We start from the raw sequence: 20,579 nt of genomic DNA, 5'->3' as shown, positions 1-20,579 counted from the left end.
GGGAAATGCTGTGTGGGGTGATGCAAACAGGTGCTGCATGCCCAGCTCTGGGGGAGGCTCCCTGCACACAGAATCTCTGAGAGAAACACAGCAGCCAGGGAGGAACACAGACTATGGATTGGTTACGTGTGGCTATCAGAGACCTGGTGGGCACCCAGTGCCACAGGGGGGGAATTTGGGAATCCTGTCATTAAAGAGCATCTTATTCTGCAGCCTTAGGGCTCCTTAACAAGCTTATTCCTTAAATCACGTGCACAGTGTACAGCAGTAAAGGGCTCCCTGGCCACCATGGCTGGGCAGGACTTCCAACTGTGTCTGTCCTTGTTTGGGAACCACTTCAGGCAGTGCTGAAAGAGCCCTGATACCTGGAGAGAGCTGCAGAGTCTCACATGCAGGACACCCAACAGCGTTTGGGTACCACTGGAAACCACCACAAACCCTGTCAGAGAGGGCTGGTGGGGATTTCATCAAACAAGACTTGTGATTAGTGCACTCTGAAGTATGGAATTCATACACCCAGCTGTGACCAGCTACCCAGCAGGGAATTTGGGGGCTCTGCAGCCCCAGCATTTCCAGAGCTGATACTCTGAGCTCCAAACCCACTCAGGGATCAGAAAGTACAACCACCTACAAACCGGATAGCCAGGGTGCAGCTCAGTTTTCAGCCTGCAGACAACAAACTGTTCAAAAGAGAGAGAGAGAGAGAGAGAAGGGAGAGTCTGCAGAGCAGGATGAGAATTTCGAAAGCAGCAAGACAAACAGGAGGTGTTTGCAAGCAGCAAACAGGACAGCTGGAACACAGCCGACTGTCCTGGCGAGGGAGCGACACACGGGCTGCGCACACGCTGCCGCTCGTACGGGAACAGCGCGATCCCGACGCGGGGCTGCTCCTCCCGGATGGCCACGAAAGGATTTTCCTCATGGCAGGGGAGGAAAGCGCTTTGGCCAAGGCCCCCTAAGAGCAGGGGGGGGAAATGTATAAAGCCAGACCCTTCCCCAGCCCCGTGATAATCTCCGCGCTGTCACCACCGCACACCGTCCGTGCCCCGGAGCCGCCCCGGCCACCGCGCCCCGAGCGGGGCAGCAGCACCGCTGACGGAGCCCTCGCAAGGTCAGGGCCGGCCCCGCCGGCGGCAGCGAGGGGCTCACCCGCCCGGACCGAACCGGACACCCGCCACTCGAGCGAGCCCGCGGCGCTCCCGCAGGCTGCGGGCCGCTCCCGGGGCTCACCCGCCCGTACCGCCAGCCGTGGGGGCTGCGGCCGGCCACAACCAGCGCGGTTCCCGCCTCCTCAGACGCGTGGGCGCCGCCGGCGGAGGGGCCGCGCCACGTGCCAGGCGGAGCCCGGCGCTGCAGCCGCCCCAGCACTCACCTGGGCCCCGCTCGGCCGCTCCCGCCCCGCTCCGCTGCCGCTCCGGCCCCGCTCGCGCCGCCGCCGCCGCCTTTTGTTCGCGGAGCGCGGCCTCCCCGGCCCATCGGGCTACGGCCGCCGCCGCCGCCCATTGGCCGCCGCCGCTACCACGTGCGCGTTGCCTGAGCGCCAGCCGCGCACCCATTGGCCGCCCCCGGTGGGGTGCGGCCGCGCGGCCTTGTGGGAGTCGTAGTTCCGGCGGCCTCGCCCCTCCCACGGAGGAGCCCGCGGCCGTGACCCCCCCACGCCGGACCCGCCGCCTCTGACGTAACCGGCGGTGATGACGCCGCCAGGCCCACCGCCCAACGGTACCGGCGGCGGGAACGGGGCTCCTTCGCCAGTGCCGGGACTGTGGCTGCGGGGGCGGGCGGTGCCCGGTGGTACCCACGGGGGAGTGGCGGCATTGCCAGGGCCGGGTCACCGGTGCCTCCCGAAGCATGGGGAGCGCTGCTCCCTTTCCTCGCAAAGTCTGAGGGCAGCCGCCACGGCTCTCTCGCTTCCTGGGAACACCCGCCCTAAATCCCTTTTTCCCGGGTTCCCGGCCCGTGACTGAGGAATGGCGCTGAGGGGGAACTGAGGGAGGACCGGGCGCTGAGGGGGAACTGAGGGAGCACCGGGCGCGGCGAACAGGCGGCCTTGTCCCGGTGTGGTGGCAATGTCTCCGGGCTGGGCACAGACCTGCCACAGGCCCTCACGAACACACTGTTGCTGCTCGCCCCGCTGGGGACGGCGTTTTACACCCAGTGGCGGAAAATCTCCCGGTAAAACAGCTACGGAGCGCTTAATCTGCCTGAAATAGCCGGCCCGGTTCCCCGGGGATGGGGTGTGTCAGCCCGCCGCCCACTCCGGAGCTCGGCAGTGCGTGTCTCCCCACCCTGGCGTGACCCCCACCCCGCCTCCCGCCCCGGCGGCGGCCGGCCAGCGGCGCTGGGCCGGAGCCAAGCCGCGGGCAGCGCCGAGCGGGTGCGGAGCCGGACGGTGCCTCGTGGTGCCATTAAATGTCACCGGTGCCGAGCGGGATAGATGCCCTCCTCCTCCCCCCGCCCTTACTCTGAGTCACTTGGCAGGAACAAAGTGTTTCAAGCACAGATCTTGGCGGAGAGTCTGAACCGGCGCCAAAATGAAGTCAGGACCGTAGTGCTGATGGGAGTGAACGAGCAGCGTCTGCCGTTCGTCATTTATTTGGCCAGGATTACACCCCTCAGCGGCGAAACCGGTACCGAATAACCGGCTGTAGGGAGGCGAGGGTGGCTGCCCTCGCGTTGCTCCTGCGGAACACACGGGCCATTGCCAGCCAGGGCAGAAGAACCGGCTCTGCCCGGTGTTCCGCAGCCGCCGCGGCACCGGAGCTGTACGGAGCGGCCGCGCACGGCTCCGGGAACGCGGGTGGAAGAACAGAACCCTACGGGCAGGGAGCCGGGCCGGGTCAGAGGCACAGCGAGCGAGCGCCGGGATCGGAGCGGCACCGGGGCCGCCCTGGACCACGGCACCGCACGTGGGCACCGGGCGGGCGCGTTCGCCACTTCCGGGGCGGGATAAATAACCGGAAGTGGGTGTTACCCGGTAACCGTTGCTTGGCAACGGCGGCGCAGCCATGGCGGACGACGACCTCTTGCCCGTCGTCTCCTTCGGGAACCTCATGAGCGAGGGGCTAGCTCTGAGCCGGCGCGGCCAGCACGACAAGGCTCTGGGCTGCTTCAATGACGTGAGGGCGCCGCGGGCCGAGGGCACCGAGATGCCCACGGCGGGAGGGGCCTCGGGGGGGGCCGCCCCGGCGGGTTCGGTTCGGTTCAGGCGGGGGAAGAGGCAGCGGGGCAAGAGGGAGGGACACGGAGGGACGTGTCCCTAGGAGGTGGTGACCCAGATGGGGCAGTTCAGGGACAGGGCAGCGCCTGCAGCAGCTGTGAAAAACAAGAGAAGACTCTTCAGTAAAATACTTGTAGTTTTATCTGTCGCTATAGGACACGCAGCTTTTTGATGGTAAAAAAAAAAAAGTTTTAATTTCTGACTCCAAAAGTGGCAGTGGATTGGAGGGTGACAGTGCCACCTCTCCAATGCCACTAGACAAACCAACAGTCCATCAAATTTATCTTTTTCTATAAAAGAATGCAAAACAATGAAGTGTGTTGGAAAGTTCCTTACAAGAATGTGAGTATCAGAAGGCTTAGAAAAACTTTAAAAATCAGGGCGACATTTCTCCTCATCCATCATCAAGATCCACGTGGGAACTGTGGCATCAAATACCTGCATTTGTGTATTTGTGGTGTTGAGCCAGCACAGGTGACATGTCCAGCACAGGTGACATGTCCCTGTCTGTGGTTGCAGGCACTGAAGCTGAGAGCAGGAGACAAGCACTGCCTCATCACCCGCTCCAAGTGTTTTCTGAGACTTGGGGACACAGAAAACTCCTTGAAAGATGCTGAAGCCTCTCTCCAAATTGACAATACATTCTATGAGGTAACCAGCTGAAGGGGTAGGAGAGGGTGCTGGCCAAGGATCTGTGAGACCCTGCAGAGTCTGAGGCAGAGCTGTGAGGAAACTCCAAACCCTCCTGAGATTTCTGCTGCTCTCAGAGCTGTTGAGGTGCTCAGGCACCTCCAGGTGTGGGGTTTAATGTGTGCAAGCTGTGGCAATGTTCCTCACTCAGGGCTCACCAAATGTCAAATTTGCAGGCAACTCCAACAAGGGAAGAGATGAGAATCTTGACTCCATGTTTCAGAAGGCTGATTTATTATTTTATGATATATATAATATTAAAAGAAAAGGATATATTAAAACTATCCTGAAAGAATAGAAGAAAGGATTTTATCAGAAGGCTAGCAAGGAATAGAAAGGAAATGGGATAATAATAAAATCTTGTGACTGACCAGAGAGTCTGAGACAGCTGGACTGGGATTGGCCATTAATTAAAAACAACCACATGAGACCAATCAAAGATGCACCTGTTGCATTCCACAGCAGCAGATAATTATTGTTTACATTTCGTTTCTGAGGCCTCTCAACTTCTCAGGAGAAAAATCCTAGCAAAAGGATTTTTTTATAAAATATGTCTGTGACAGCAAGCTGTTACAGCCCTGGTCTCTCACACAGGAGTTACTTGAGATCCATCAAAATTTCCCCTCATTTTATGTATTTCTTCCCCCAAATGTCATTTTAGGGGCTTTACCAGAAAGCAGAGACCCTGTATGCCATGGGGGACTTTGAGTTTGCACTGGTGTTTTACCACCGAGGCCGAAGGCTCCGCCCTGACCTGCACAAGTTCCAGCTGGGCATCCACAAGGCTGAGGAGGCCATTATCAACTGCATTGGGAGTAAGGAGTGTCACTTTCTGGCCCCCATGAGCCTGGACAATGCTGTTCTGGGCACAGCTGGTGGCACATCAGCTCTGCAAGTGACCAAGAGCCCCACAGCAGTGCCTCTCTGCTTCTGGGTTCTTGTTCTTTGTGGCAGATAAATCCAGGAGCACCAGGAAGCATCACAAAGAGCCAACCCTGCTCTTTTTTCCTTTTGTTCTTTCTTTCTCCTCTGAATGTTGTTCACACACAGTGCCTGATCCCTTCAGTTCTGTAGGTAAATCCTGATGCTCCAGTTTCCAAAATCATCATGGAAACTTTCCAGAGGATACAGACCAGAGCAGCTCATCTAATCCATGACCTGCTCATGGCCTCCCAGTACATGAGGGGAGCTGACTAGAAAGGTGGAGACACCCTGCAGTGCCAGGACAAGGGTGAATGGCTTCCCACTGCCTGAGGGCAGGGTTGGATGGGATACTGGGGAGAAATTCTTCCCTGTGAGGGTGGGGAGGCCCTGGCACAGGGTGCCCACAGAAGCTGTGGCTGCCCCTCCCCTGGAAGTGTCCAAGGCCAGGTTGGATGGGGCTTGGAGCACCCTGGGGTAGTGGAAGGTGTCCCTGCCCATGGGAGGTGCAGTTCCAGGGGATGGAGCTGCATGAGCTCCAAAGTTCCTTCCGATCTAAACTATTCTGGGATTTCATTATTCTGTGATCTACCTGCAGAATCAGTTTTGAGACCTTTATCCCTGTATTCAAAGCTTGGAATGCAATGTGCCATGCTACCTCAGACTGGCCTCCTGAAATCCTGACCCTCCTCCAATTTTCATTGCAAAAGAGCAGTGAAACTGTTGACTCTTGTAACGAGCTCTGCTTTCACCATTCCTGGCTCAGATCACTGAGCAGCTCCTGGAGAGACAGGAAAGGCCAAGGACCTCGTGGCCTTTAAAACAAACAGAAAACTCATCCCTTTTCACTTAGTTTTTCTCTCAGCCCTGCCAGCAGGCATGGACAGGCCGTGTCCCAGTGTGGGGCAGACACACCTCACCTGGGGCTGCCACCTCTGCCATGTGAGTGCAACACGTGTGCAGGGCTCCTCTGGGGCTGCCAAACCTGTGGGGTGGCTTGGAGCCTGTCCCTGCCCAGCTCCTGGCACACCCCACTCACACCCCACACACATTCCCAGGTAGGCCAGGGCCTCCCTCTCCCAAAATTTCAAAACTTCAGCCCCTCCCCCTGTTAAACCCAGTGGCACCAGAGCCTGCAGCACTTTCAGATGGGATAGTTATTAAAAAAAGACAAACAGGGAGGGTTTCCAGATCTGGCTTGCTTTCCTCCATTCCTGCTGCTTCCTGAGCTTAGCACAATGCTCAGGTATCATCACAGCTCTAGCTGAAATCTTCCCAGCTCAATATCCTGAGCCAAGAGCTCTAACCACCTTTGGACCCCCTGGGCTGCAGGCACAAAAATGAATTTAAAAAATAGGAAAACTGGTATTTAACTAAACATAACTAAACTAATATAACTGATCTATAACTAAAAATATTTTAAATCAGTCAATAGCTGTGAGATGCATGAAAACACGTGGATGTTTGAACAGTTGGGAAATGCACAGACATTAACAGGGCACATCACCAAGCTGCTTCCCTGGCTCTGCTTCACTGGGTGGGGGGGAACACCTGCCCCTGTGACCACCCTGTGTTTGTGCTGCTGGTCTGGGGCTGCTGAAGGGAATTCTGACCTTCCCTCAGACCAAACAAAGAGCTCTTCCTTCCCAGGGTGCAGACAGATGGTGGTAAACACAATGGGCCTTTTGCCCTAATCACTGCACAAACCTTTAAAATACCTTTCCTTCCATTTCATGCTCCAGCTGTGATCCCCCAGAAGCAGCTGCAGCCTTCTCCTTCAGTTTCCATGCAGGATGTACCCTGTCTGTAGGAATATTGCAACAGGAGCCCCTGCTGCTGTGTGAAATAAAATTCCAAGAGGAGCTGGTGGCATTCCTTGCTCCCAGAACACACCAACACCCCCTATCCCATGGGAAAGGATGAGAAAAGTGGTTGAAACTGAACATTTTGGGCTTGGTACATTTATGGGCATTTTACTCACAAGTCACAAATTTCCTCAGCTCAATTTGTGAGTATTTATCTCACAAACATTTGATGAGAATTTTTACTTGGTAAATTTCTCACCAAGGGATTCACCTACACTACTCTCTATAATCTATTTCACACTTTTGTGGATTCCAGTCTATCTTGAAGTCTAGGAAACTTTCTCCATGAATGAGGGTCAAAGTCAGTGCTCCCCTGGGGGTCAGGACAGAGCAGCAGACCCTGCAGGGCTGTGTGCAGCACTAACTCAGACCCCTCTGTGTTTGCAGATCCATCCTCAGTGAAGCTGGAGAGCAAGGAGGAGCTGTGCTTTGTGAGCAGGCAGGCAGAGGTACAGCACAGGGCTCTTGCTGGAGAAGCTTCTGGAGTTGTTGTGATGCTGAAATGGGCACCAGAGGAGTGACAGTCCCTGCAGGGACATGGCTGTGGGGCCTCTGAAGGGACAGTGGGCCTGCTGAAGGGCCTCTTGAGCATTAAAACACACTGGCCTGTCATGGGAGTGTTTATCACCTGCTTCTAATGCAGGCCTGGTTCACCAGAATTTAAAGGGGAAGGCAGGAAGAGCCACCATGCAGGAACAAAACCTGGAATTTCTCCTCCAGCCCATGTCTGGGAGTGTTGCCAGCCACCCATGTAATGAGTAACATCCCAGACGTCAGAGAGGGCACAGTGAGCTCCAATATTGACTTTGGGTTTACCTGATGTTTAAGGGTCACAGTTTTGATAATGGACACTTTCTTTATTGCTTCACTTTTGGGTGCTCCATCGCAGTAGTGTCTTGTTCCTCTGAAAAGCCAGAACTAGTTCTTACCCTTTCTGTAACACCCTTGTGGTCCCCAGGGAGCACAATTGGCTGCAGAATTTCAGTTGCTCATGGCCAAAGCATCTGGTGAGCTGACTTCTTGCTTTCATTAAAAAAATAAGTTGTCTTATATGGAGTATAAACAGAATTCTGCTCATTCCAGTGTTCCCCACTGATGTCCCTCAACTCTTTTTGTTTTTCTCTAGCTGCAGAGCAAAAAAGACAGCCAGAAACAGCAAAACAAACCAAAGGACCAAAAGGATCAAAACCAGACCAAGAAGCAGAGTCCAAAAACAGAGCAACAGCTTCTGGGACGGCTTTATGCTGACAAGGCATACATGGAGAAGTTGCTCAAGGATGAAGGTGTTTCTCCTTCTCAGCAGATTCTATTTTTCTTTCATCCCTTTTTTATTCTTCTTTATTTCTTTTCTTCTTTTAAATCCCTGTGACTCTTAGTTAACTATTCCAGAGCTCACAGTGGTGGGGACACAGGCAAGTGTCTGCTCATGGGGCTGTGACTCCTCTCTGGGTTTGTTAAAAAGGATGTTATGGTCAAGATGCAGGAATTGAAGAAGTATCTTATTTTAGAAAAAGGCACAAAGATGATGCTCCTTTAGTCATATTTCTAGGGAACTTTTCACCCAGAAATAGAGAAGTGATTAAGATTTGGTTTGCTCACAGGTTTTACAGTGTTGCCAGCACTAATAACACATGTGGGCAGTCTGTTTTGCAGGCAGGTAAAAGCCCTCTCACTTTCCATCTGCCAACCTGATCCACAGCACTGTTCAAAGTGCCCTGGCAATACAGATGTGCCATACAGATGTTCTGTCCCAGAGCACAGTGCTCAGCACAGCTGGCCCCCTTCTTGGCCCTGATCAGCAGAGAAGGCAGCAGACACGAGGCTGGAACACCAGCTCAGCTCACTGAACCACATGGGTAGCAGAGTTTTATTGTATCTGCAGGGTGCCCCAATGGAGGAAGGAATGATGAATCTGACTCTGTGTTCCCAGAAGGCTAATTTATTATTATATTATATCATATCATATCTTATCATATCATGCTATACTATTCTATACTAAAGAATACAGAAAGGATAATTTCAGGAGGTTAAAAAGATAGTAATGAAAACTTGTGACTCTTTCCAGAGTCTCAACACAGCTTGGTCCTGATTGGCCAATGAGTGAAAACATTCACACCAGAAACCATGAAACAATCACCTGTGGGTAAACAATCTCCAAACACATTCCAAAGGAGCAAAACACAGGGGAATTAAACGAGATAATATTGTTTTCCTTTTTCTTTGAGGCTTCTCAGCTTCCCAGGAGAAAAATCCTGGGCAAAGGGATTTTTGAGAAAATGTGAATGCCACAGAGTTTATTGTTAGCTCCCCCATCACCTCAGCTCTGGGGAGCACAGGGCACTTTCATGTCCAGGACTGTCTGTGTCAGAACAGAAAAGCATTCCCAATCCACTCCCCACTGAGCTGCAGCTCAGGTCTGTGGATTCTCACCTGGGTTCTACCTTATCTTATTCCCAGACTTGATGCAGAGCAGCACAAGGCAGGGGGTCAAAGTCATGGACCTGGTTTTGGATGGCATCTCCTACCTGAACCAGCGGCGGGACTTCTGGCAGCAGCAGAAGCCGATTTACGCGCGGGTGTACGAGCGCAAGGTGCTGCGGCAGGGCCGGGCGCAGGACAGGAAACAGAAACCATCCGACATTGCCAGATCCATCGCAAAGGACATGGAGGATATTGAGCTGAGTAGGTTCCTGGCTGTGGGGAGCTCTGTTCCTGAGCTTTGTCCGAGGGTTAGCCACTTCACCAGGTCTCAATTCCCGAGTATCACAGAATCCCAAGATGGCTTGGGTTGGAAGGGACCTTGAAGTTAATCCTGTTCCACCCCCCCTACCATGGACAGGGATACCTTCCACCATCCCAGGTGGCTCCAAGCCCCATCCAGCCTGGTCTGGAACACCTCCAGGGATGGGGAATTCACAAGGCAGGGGGTCAAAGTCATGGCCATGGTTTTGGGTGGCATCTCCTACCCGAACCAGTGCCAGGACTTCTGGCAGCAGCAGAAGCCAATTCACACGTGGGTGTACAAGCACAGGACAAGAAACAGAAACCACCCAACACTGCCAGATCCATTGCAAAGGAGATGGAGGATATCGAGCTGAGTAGGTTCCTGGCTGGAGGCTGAGTGCCTCCCTCTGCTGTGGGGAGCTCTATTCCTGAGCTTTGTCTGAGGGTTAGCCACTTCACCAGGTCTTAATTTCCAAGTATCACAGAATACCAAGATGGCTTGGGTTGAACGGTGGGGTATTTTCTGGGGTCCCCTGTGGCAGGAAGGAATGAATCTGACTCCATGTTCTTAGAAGGCTCTTACATTATATTATACTATATTATATTACATATTATATTATATTACTAAAGAATCAAGAAAGGATACTTACAGAAGGCTACAAAGAATGATAATGAGTCTCATGACTCTTTCTCCAGTCCTGACACAGCCTGACCATGATTGGTCATTGAGTTAAAGCAATTCACATGAAACTAATCAAACAACCACCTGTTGGATAAACAATGTCCAAACCACATTCCAAAGCAGCAAAACATGGGAGAAGCAAATGAGATAATATTGTTTTCCTTTTTCTCTGAGGCTTCTCAACTTCCCAGGAGAAGAATCCTGGGCAAAGAGGATTTTTTAGAAAATATGGGGACAGAAGGGACTTTGAAGTTCATCCCACTCCACCCCCCCCTACCATGGGCAGGGACACCTTCCACTATCCCAGGTTGCTCCAAGCTCCATCCATCCTGGTCTGGAACACCTCCAGGGATGGGGAATTCACAACTTCTCAATGTCTCTGTCACACCCCAGTGTCCAACTCTGCTCCCTGTCCCCAGTGCTGGCCAGAGGTTCTGCTGAGCAAAGCTGCAGGAAAGCTGAACGTCTGCTGAAAAAGATACAAGCCTGGTCAGAGAATGAAGTTCCCAACAAGCATGAACTGATTGGGAACCTCTACAGCTGCATTGGGAATACCCAGCTGGCAATGGGACAGATGGAGGCAGCTTTGCACAGCCATAAGATGGATCTGGAATGTGCCAAGGAGAAGTAAGTTCTGGGAAGTTCAGGTGGGTGGAGAAAGGGGAAAATACCTCTGTGGGGGTGTTTTAGCATTAGATAAAGTAATTCTCACCTGGGGGGTTTAACAGGGTTACACATTCAGCTCTGCACAAGTATTAGGGTCTGTGGTGAATTTTTATCTTCACCATTTCAAAATAAGGAACCCGAAGCAGATTTTTAAGGACCCACATCACAGGGCATATCAAAACCTCTTCTGCAGCAAAGCAAAAGAACTCAAGTCCCAGTTTCAGCACTTTAATCTTGAGCAGGTACTCTCAGGAAGATCAGGGTTGAAATTACTTCAGTTTTCTGCTACATTTTGTCCTAAACTTCTTTTCATAGAGACCATTAATCATGGCTTGAAATAAAGGTCTCTTCCAGGTACACTTACCTGTCTGCAGCAGACACATCCCTCAGCTCTTCCAGCTGAACCACAGTGGAGCCAAATGTAGTCTTAGATGTAGCAAGAGTTTGCAAAGCATAGCAGAAATCATGGAACAGTGCCTTGAAGTGATTTGGGACTTTTCTGCCAGTAGTGCCCTGAGCTTTTCAAATGTCACTGAGTTGTTGTTTCTCATTTTCAAAAATCCTTTTGGAAATGAATGTTGGTTTAGGAAAAGTCTGCTTCTCTCCTGGTGGTGGCAGTCCCCGAGCAGGCCAGGTAAAGGCAGGATTAGCAGGAGAGAGGGGAGGAGATGCCGGGTTTGGGACCTCGCTGAACCCGAGGTGCGGGGAAGGACCGGCAGTGACGGCCGGGCTGCACCCTCTGGCGGCTGCAGCTGGAGACGCCGCTAATGACTCGTTAATTACTCGCGTTAATCACCCTGTGACAGGGGTTTGAGTCCTTACGGTCCCTTCCCACTCAAACCGCTCTGTCATTCCGTGACTCCCATGGCATTTATCTGCTCCTCGCACAGGTTTTTCCATCTCCAAGCTAAGGGTAGGCAAAGAAGCATCTCACTGCTTCTGAAGATGAGAATGAGGATAATTAAGAAAAAATTAAAGCCCACAGGGCTTTATTACAGAAGGAGCTGCCTGTAGCATGGAGCAAAGCTTGGTCCAAGCACAGGATCAGGGCTGGTGTCAGGAGCCCTGCAAACACACTGCAGACACATTTTTGTGTCTTTGCTTTGAAAAACAAAACTCATCCATGAGTTGTTCCCACAAAGGGAAAGAGAGGCAATGAAAAGTGGAAAGACTTTCCCAAGGGCTGTCAGATTTCCACAAAAATTAATAATAATAATCAAAGGCACAGCTAAACCATTTCCCCTGTGTCTCATGGGGTCAGCTGCCAGAGCTGTAGATAAAATCAAAAATCAACCTTGATTTCATGACTTTCAGCCTGACTGGGCCCTTTACTTCCTAACAATTTTCCGAGGGCATGGGGAGCACCAAGGGGACCCTGAAGAAAGGCAGAGTGAGTGAGGAGCAGGAGGATGTCAGTGCCACAATCCCTTTGTCTCCCTGTCTCAGCACTCTGCCGGACGCCGTGTCCCGGGCCCTGGACAACATCGGCCACGTGTACGCCCGAATTGGCAAGTTCCAGCAGGCCATCAACACGTATGTACAGCCCAGCAGCAAAGGCATCAGGGGCTGGAGTGCCCCAGGTCGTGGTTTTTCAGTTGTGTGTTCTCACTGCAGCCAGGCCTGGGGAAATTTTCACACCCGAACCCTTTGCTATCAGATCAGTGTTTGAGTTGTAACTGTACCCAGTGAGTGTTGGTAAAGGTTTGTCTGTCTTACTCTGCTTGAAGCTGGGAGGAGAAGATTCCACTGGCCCAATCCAGCCTGGAGAAGGCCTGGCTGTTCCATGAAATTGGGCGGTGCTACCTCGAGCTGGATAAAGCTGAAGTAGCCCAAGATTATGGCGAGCAGTCCCTGCAGTCAGCAGATGAAGAGGGAGATGTGGAGTGGCAGCTCCATGCCACTGTGCTGGTGGCACAGGCACAAGGTAAAGATGGGGGCACAGGTTTTGCTCTCAGGATGGAGAAGCTGGTCTGAAAACATCTATAGGCTTTAACAGCCAAAGCAGCTGCTCACATCAAGACTGGCTTGATTACTTCTTGCTGTTCTCTTGCTCCTGGGCTAAACCAGCTGATATCCTTGTCTGTTCCAGTGAAATTAAAAGATTACCAGTCTGCAATCCTGAATTTTGAAAAGGCTCTGGAGAAGGCAAGGCTTGTGCCCAGTGAAGCTGCTCAAAATGGCATCATTGCGGTAAGAGGGCTGCTGAGAGGAGGAGGAGGAGGAGCTCTGGGCAGCCTCTGGGAGAAGCTGTTAATCCCAGCTGGGATTCCCCAGCCAGTAATGCCACAGAAATGCAGTTTTACAGTAGGAAAGGATTTGGTAATGATAGCAGACAGCAAAAGAAAACAGGAAAATGTTGGGTATGTAGCTGCATTTCTGGGGCTTTTATTGAGAACTTCATCCCTTTCAGGCCTTGGATAATGTGAGCAAAAGCTTCATTGCAGAGCTGAACAAAGGCAAAAAAGATGGGACGATTCCCTCACATGAAGGTACTTGTCATTCACACCTCTGCACCCAGAAATGGGAAGAAACCCCACTCTCCTGTTCTGCACATCAGCTGCACCTCAGAATTCCCACAGCACCCATTTCCTTGCAAGTATTGAATTAAAATCTTGGTGGAAGTCCAGGATTGCTTCAGCTGCGCTCCCAGGTCCGGCCGTGCCCAGCTCCCTGAGTGTCCCCTGCAGGCTGGCCCGGTGTCACCGGCATCCCGGCCCTGCCCCAACCCTCCTGGGGTTCGGGGAAGGTCCTGGCAGGGCACTGTGCCCGCAGCCCCCGGGGCTGCTCCCCTCAGGCCGTGCAGCCCAGCACCTGCCGTGCCAGGACCCAGAGGGCAGTGAGAGATTCCTGAGGAGGGTAAGGGAGCTCGGGGGCCTTTCTTGTGCCCAACTGCTGAGTTCTAGGACTTGGCTTAAGTTTCCTTTTCCCTTCCCAGATCGCCTTTTCAGCAGTGAAAGCATAAAAACCACCGCTGAGAATGTGGAAGAGGAGGAGAAAGAGGAGGAGAAAGGGAATCAAGATGAAGAGCCATAAGAGGGAGCCAGAAACGATACGTAAGCAGAAGAAAAGGTTAAAGGGGGGAAACGGACAAGGAAATAAAGGACAGCAGTGGGGAAAAGTAGAGTCTAGGCAGGAAGTTGAAATAAATATTGAGCAAGCGTCGTACCCAGCACTGCAGTGGTGTGTCCCTAGCAGGGAAGGAGCTGGTCCGAGCCGCCGCCGTTCTCGGAGCGCTGCCGCCCCCTGCCCCGTCCCCTCCTCTCGCAGCCCCGGCTCCGCCGCGGCACAGGATCGTCCCGGCAGCATCCTCGGGAGCGGGCGGGGCGGGGTGCTGAGCCCGGGGCCCCCCCGCCGCCCCGGGGAGGGTTCGGCCCGGCCCTCGGGGGCGGGCGAGCCCCGGGGCTATGAAAGGAGCCGCGGCCGCGCCCGCCCCAGAGCCGCTTCCCCGCCGCGCCGCTCCGCACCGGCGGCCGCCCCGGAGCCGCTGCCCTCACCATGGTAAGCGGGACCAGCGGGATGGGGACTGGGATCAGGACTAGCACCGGGGTTAGCATCGGGATCGGGGCTGCAGCTGTAGCTCCGGCAAAGGCTCCGATTCCCAGGAGGGCGGAAGCGCCGGCGGCGTTGCCGACACGTGGGCGCTGGGCCGGGGGGGCTCGGAGGCAGCCGGGCCCCGAGAGCGGCCCCGGGGGCCCGTGGCTGCGGCTCGGGGCTCCCGGGACACTCTGGGGGCTGCCGGGGCACGGGCAGCCCGGGACCGGGAGCGATGGCTCCCTCCGTCGTGGGGAGCAGGAGACAAGCGGGAGCTTTGTGGGGGCGGCGGGGGGGCCGAGCCCGGCTCAATGGGAGATTGTCCGGCGGGACCCCGCTGCCCCGGGCTCTGCGGAGCCTTTGTCCGCCCGGCCCGGCCCGTGAAGGCGCCCGTTGTCCCCGACCCGGCGGCGAACAATGGCCCGGGGGGGCCGCGATTGTTCCTTTGTTCACGGGGCTGAAAAGCGCCTCAGTCCCCTCGGCAGCTGCCGCGGCAGAACAGCGGCCCCGCTCCCCGCCCGCGGGACAGCTCGGTGCGGGGACAGCCCGGCCCGGGACTGTCCGGCCGTGAGACCCCCTGGCAAGCGGGGCACCTGTGCTGCCCTCCAGGTAACTCACCGGCTTCCTCCTGTGTGAGCACTTTGAGCCCCGAGTGTGCGGGGAAAGCAGCACGGGGGTCTCCGGGGAGCCCGCAGGTCCCGGCTGCTCTCGGGGGCTCGTTTGTCCCTCAGGCTGCAGCTGAGCCCCGGGCAGGCAGTGCCCATGGGAAATGTGGCATCCTGCTTCTGCTCCCAGGGCATTTGGAACCAAAACCCATCTGCACCTTCTGGAATAAAGAGATGGGGAAATCAACATCTGGAGTGTTTTTGAAAAACTGCGAACTGGAAACACATTTTTCTGGCCCAGGCAGAGCGGTTATGTTTTATGTGAAACTTCTCAATTTTTGCATCAAAGGCAAAACTCACTTCTTGGTCATCACTCCCACGGTCCAGTGGATCCCCGGCTGAGCTGGCCCTCAGGCAGCTGGGGGGTAGAAAGTTCATATATTGACCCAACAAACAATGTCTGCCTCGGTGATGCTATTGAGGACTTGCACAGCTGAAGAAATCCCACGTTTCTTTTCAGTCCCGTGTTTTCCCAGGCTGTACTGGGAATTAATCTGGGATTCTGCTAACCGGAGCTGCTGGCAGGAGGGGAGGGACAGCCGTGCCAGCTCCCAGCGGCATGTCCCGCTCACTGCTGCCAACCACGAGCGTTTTGCTCTCGAGGTTTCACTTTCGAGTTCTGCCTTGCAGCTGCTGGGAGGGGTTTGGCTTTCCTGGAAGCCGTCACAGTTGCTTTTCCCAAGAGGAGCCCAAATTCCCTCCTGTGAGGCACTCAGCTGCTGATCCTCAGTGCAGCTCAGACAGTGACAGCGCCATCCTTGTGGGCTGCTCTAGGAAACAGCCTGGGAATAGAGTTTGTGATTCAGGTGAAGGGACAGGAGTGTGGCAGCTCTCAACCTGCTGGGACTTTCGGTTCCCCTTGGGCTCCTCCATGGGTGACTGCCCTCACATCCGGCAGCCACAGGTGTTTGTTCAAGTGCTCAGACTAAATGTGCCACACGAGGAGCTCTGCCTGGGCTGGGGCTTTGTGGCAGCTCCTGGTGCCTGAGGAGCCCCTTCCTAGTGGGGCAGGACTGCAGCTGCTGAGGCCAGAGTGGGGAGCAGGGCTGAACCTTCAGCCCTTGGGTGGGATGCAGTGGATCCCTGCTGTGTGACCAGCCAGAGCAGCTGTGGGAGGTGTCAGCTGAGCAGGGCACCCAAGAGAGGCAGTGTGGGGGAGATGCTCCCTGTGCCCGTCCTTTCCACTAAAGGTCCCAGCAGGGCCACACTATCTCTGGGGTTCCTGCCCTGCAAAGTGTTTTCTCCTTCCATTTCAGAACAGAGGCTTCTCTAAGAAGAGTCACCCTTTCCTGCCTAAAATATTTAGAAAAATGTCTACTCAATCAGCGAAAGAGAGACCTGAGAGTTTGCATTTCCCATTCCTGGATGATGAAGACACCATCTCCACACTGAAAGAATCCAAAACCTTTTTCATCCTCCGGGGCCTGCCTGGCAGCGGGAAGTCCACCCTGGCCCAGGCCATCCACGATCGCTACAAAGACGCCTGCAAGGTCATCTCTGTTGATCACTATAAAATTACACCATTAATAAGAAGCTCCATTCCTGAAGAGTACTCCAAGGTGGATGAGGATCTAGTTGACTATTGCAAACGGGAGATCAGCGTCATTGTTTTGGATGACACTCACCACGAGCGGGAGCGGCTGGAGCAGCTCTTTGACATCGCTGACAAGTACCGCTACAAAGTCATCTTCGCCGAGCCCAAAACCCCGTGGCGCTTGGATTGTCCCCAGCTAAAGGACAAGAATCAGTGGAAACTATCTGTGGAAGAGCTGAAGAAGATGAAGCCAAGCTTAGAGAAGGAATTCCTCCCCATGTATTTTGGGTGGTTTTTGAGCAAAAGAAGTTCGGAGATCCTGAGGAAGGCTGGCCAGGCATTCTTGGATGAGCTTGGGAGTCTCAAAGCCTTCAAAAAGGAGAGTAAATACTGTATGTATTGATGCTCTCTTACCACATTCTTACCTGTTGATGTTAATGAGTCTGATTAGCTTCTAAAGTCAATTTCTAACACTGTCAATTAGAAAAGCTTTTTAAAGCTACTAACCTGGTCTTCATAGTTGACAAAGTTGCTTTTATAAGTAAAAATAAATTAAAGAGCTTTTCCCAACTCCGTTTAGGTCTGGCCCCACAGGGCACTGAGCTCAGGTGGCAGCAGCAGGACATGGGTGTCCCCTGGTTCCAAGGGGTTGGGTGGGAAAAGGCAAAGAGAGAGAAATGGGAAAGGCTGAACAAACCACCAGATTTAAGATGAGCCACGATGCTGCACAGGAGCTTCTGTTTTCTGGCTCTATCTGCAGTGAGCCTGGGAAGAGGGAGGGGTTTGGTTTCCCATCCAGCAGTCAGAGAGATGAGATGTGAAGGCTGAGGTAGGGAAGGGAGAGATGGGCCCAGGGCTCGTGGGTTGACATTGGGGGCATCACTTTGTGACAGTGACTTTGTTTACCTATATGTGCAGTTCCTTCTGCTATCGAAGATCCCAAAATAAAAATAGATCTCACCAGCTACTTTGTGAAGAGGCCACCTGGGGTCCTGCACTGCACCACAAAATACACTGAGTTTGGAAAAGCAGCTGGAGCTGAGGAATATGCGCAGCAGGAAGTGAGTGTTGGGGTCCCACCTCCTCCCCACGCCCCTGTGTCCCCTCCCTCCCCTTTGGGGTGTCCATGAGCCTGGGAGAGGTTTGGGGATGGGCTTTACTCTGACCCAACAGGCCAAATATAGGAACAGGAACTACATCCATGTGGCCTGTGCAGAGAAAACTCCAAACTGTGGACATGGTGATTTTGTTTCCTATTTCCAAACAAAATTACTCCCACTTTTCCCAATCACACATGACTTCCAGCATCATCTCTGACAGCTTGAGCTGAATAATGATGAGTTGAAGTATTTAAATCCCCAGATGGATTATTTCAGAGCACATAACCCCAGGTTAAATATTGGAAAGATGTTAGCAGCTCCAGATCCACAGAGCTGGGACATCAGGCACTGACCTTCTCCTTGCTGTGGTGATTTTGACCATGTCACAGCAAGAGCTGCCACGAGCAGCCACAGTGAATCCCCACCCAGAGGCACTAACCCTGTCCCGTGTGCGTGTCCCTCTCCTCCAGGCCGTGAAGGCTTCCTACGGCAAAGGCTTCACCCTCTCCATCTCTGCACTGTTCATCACCACAAAGACTGTCGGGGCTCGCATCGAGCTGAGCGAGCAGCAGCTGCTGCTGTGGCCCGGGGATGCTGACAAGATCCTGCCCACGGACAACCTCCCGCGGGGCAGCCGCGCCCACATCACCCTCGGCTGCGCCAACGGCGTCGAAGCCGTCCAGACGGGGCTCGACCTGCTGGAGTTTGTCAAGCTGGAAAAGGCAGGGAACAAAGGGGAGCAAGTGGGGGAAATTGGAGGAGGGAAACTGCTGTATTTTGATAATGGGATGTGGATGCTTGTGCTGTCGAAAAAGATTGATGTGAGGGCGATATTCTCAGGGTACTATGGGAAGGGAAAACTGGTGCCAACGCAGAGCACCAACAAACGGGGTGCTGCCTTTAGCTCCTGCACCATCATCTAGGAGCACAGGCAGGGCAGCTCCTCGGTTTGTTTTTAAAAGGCAAGTAACTCCTGTAACCTTAAAAGTGTAAAGAGAAATAATTCTACCTTTACTAAAGTCAACCCTCCTGCCCACCCCAGCGTGAAGCCTGTGGGGAGTTATCGGCCTCAGAAAAGGAAGAAAACAAGCAACTCCTGACTGAAACTGTCACGGATTTTAATGTGAGTTTTGGAGGGAACCTGCTGGGGTGTCCTGCTTGTTTTCTTCCTCGGAGAAAGATCAACTCTGGGGCTTTTATTGCTTCCCTCTGAACCACAATCGTTCGATCTTTACCTGTTGGCACTGACCGAAGCCTGTCAGTCGCTGGTCTGAAGCCAAGGGAACTGCAGGATGTCCCTCCCCTCCCACACCCAGGGACTGACACTGGCCATTCAGGCAGCCAATTACAGGGTCAGAACTAGTGAGACCCAGGCGTGGGTCACTCCTGTCAGGAGTCCTGTCCTTAGCAAGGGTTTGGCCCCTAAGGACAGACCTTGCTGAGGGCAGCGGGTCCTGGCAGCCCTAACTGCAGCTGCCCAGTGGGCTCCATCCCAGCTGCTGTCCCTCACAGCAGAGATGCTCTGGGGACAGCCAGGAGGAGGGCACTGTGCCAGGTGATGCCTTAAAGACACCAACTTTGGGGAAATCAAGTGAAACACCAGGACAGGGAGCCACTTCCCTCCACCTGGGCTAGACCAAGCACCATCCCGTGTCCTGTAGGGAACAATCCTGCCTTGGCAGGGAGTGGAAGAGATGAACTAACATCTTTTCCATCTTGATAGAAACTAAAATCATGTCTGAAGTACACAACTGGACTTCATGCAAGATTTTACTCCCTTCCTCTAATGCACTTGAATGTTAAGAGTTAGGCTGGAGTAACCCCGTAGTGTAGGAAGTGGAGGCACTGTAACCTTGTAACTCACACCTGCTCAAACCTAAACCCCAGCTGGAAGTTACTGACCCAGCACTTGTGTCATTAAATCTGTTTTATTGAAGCTTGGGTTTGTGCTCTGCCAGGCCCTGGCCCAGCAGGGCAGTGGCTCCTGGGCATTGTTTAACAAAGCTCCTCTAACAGCCCCAGGTAAGGCCCAGCTCGACCTCCTGCTCTGGCTCAGGCTCTGGGGAGCAGCAGAGTGACATTAACCCAACTAACACTGTAAATACTGACTGTGTTTGAGGCGTGGGCTGGGCTGGGGCTGGGCACAGCTCACCCTGAGTCCAATGTTGCTGGGGCAAGGAGCATTTCTCCTCTGTTGAGGCCAAAAGCAGGGAGAGCTTTGGTGCTTCTCTGGTACCGCTCTGCCGTGAAAGCAAAATACTTCCTGCTGATCAGAAGCCAAGGATAAGAATAAATTCTCATTATACCATAAAACAGTGAGCTATAAACCCACCCCAGAGCACCTGTGACCCTTCATGGAGAACTCCCTCCAACCTTCCACACTGGCAGCAGCCGAGTGCCCAACGCTCAGCTGGGGCCTCTCCTGACAGAACCTCAAGGGTTTGTTCCACCAAAGCTCTACAAGGGATTTGCCAGCTCCTGCTCAGGGGCTGGCTGAGCCCACACCCCCAGTGCCCAGATCACTCCAGCACCAGAATCCACAGCTGGAATATCTCCCTCATCTGCCTGTTCAAGAACAACAGTGACATTGTCGTCGTTTGAGTTTTTATTAGTTTGTACATCATATACAGTTTATAATAAAGTAAAACCGATTGCATATGGGTCTGCTCAGGCTGATTTCCCATACAAACACGGCATCAGGAGTTCTGCTAAGGAAGTAAACAACAAATATTCACATTTTTACCATTCACATCCTAGAAAGGTCCAAGAGGGACAGCTGGTACCGATGCGGAGCCCGGCTGGGAGAGGATGAGGAGTTTGGCAAAGCAATGGGACAGCAATTGCTCCATGCAATTCCCCTTTCCTCCCAGGGAAAGGTTGAGCTATGTACACTGAGGTAAACATTCCGAATTCCAGTTCAGATAAATACGGCAGCGCAGGGACAAGCTCCTCTCCGAGTGGCTTCGCATCGGTGCCTGCATTTG

The 20,579-nt window shown here is 53.6% G+C and overlaps 3 protein-coding genes across 4 annotated transcripts in view; 2 read left to right on the top strand and 1 right to left on the bottom strand.

The window, feature by feature from the left end:
• Positions 1–1,499, bottom strand: part of ACLY (ATP citrate lyase) — a 28,564-nt gene extending 27,065 nt beyond the window's left edge. Inside the window, exon 1 of the mRNA XM_059869575.1 lies at positions 1,373–1,499. The gene's annotated coding sequence lies outside the window, so the exon portion shown is untranslated. The remainder of the gene's footprint in view (positions 1–1,372) is intronic.
• A 1,494-nt stretch (positions 1,500–2,993) lies between these two features.
• ODAD4 (outer dynein arm docking complex subunit 4) lies at positions 2,994–13,833 on the top strand. 2 transcript variants are annotated; one of them, XM_059869579.1, is made up of 12 exons: positions 2,994–3,116; positions 3,737–3,868; positions 4,569–4,722; positions 7,081–7,142; positions 7,820–7,976; positions 9,151–9,375; positions 10,519–10,726; positions 12,212–12,298; positions 12,493–12,689; positions 12,855–12,955; positions 13,176–13,254; positions 13,701–13,833. In XM_059869579.1, exons 1-12 carry the CDS (start codon positions 3,006–3,008, stop codon positions 13,796–13,798), a joined length of 1,611 nt encoding a protein of 536 aa, XP_059725562.1. In that variant the 5' UTR covers positions 2,994–3,005; the 3' UTR covers positions 13,799–13,833. The 2 variants fall into 2 exon arrangements, with proteins under 2 accessions (XP_059725562.1, XP_059725561.1); XM_059869578.1 differs by lacking the exon at positions 2,994–3,116 and having other exon boundaries at positions 3,518–3,868.
• A 277-nt stretch (positions 13,834–14,110) lies between these two features.
• Positions 14,111–20,251, top strand: CNP (2',3'-cyclic nucleotide 3' phosphodiesterase). Its single transcript, XM_059869581.1, has 4 exons — positions 14,111–14,263; positions 16,218–16,887; positions 17,414–17,556; positions 18,066–20,251. The coding sequence occupies exons 1-4, from the start codon at positions 14,261–14,263 to the stop codon at positions 18,516–18,518; spliced, it is 1,269 nt and encodes a 422-aa protein (XP_059725564.1). The 5' UTR covers positions 14,111–14,260; the 3' UTR covers positions 18,519–20,251.
• Positions 20,252–20,579: the final 328 nt, after the last annotated feature.

The sequence above is a fragment of the Haemorhous mexicanus genome, chromosome 28 (assembly GCF_027477595.1).
Source record: "Haemorhous mexicanus isolate bHaeMex1 chromosome 28, bHaeMex1.pri, whole genome shotgun sequence".
Lineage (NCBI taxonomy): Eukaryota > Metazoa > Chordata > Aves > Passeriformes > Fringillidae > Haemorhous > Haemorhous mexicanus.
This window is presented reverse-complemented; position numbering and strand designations above follow the sequence as displayed.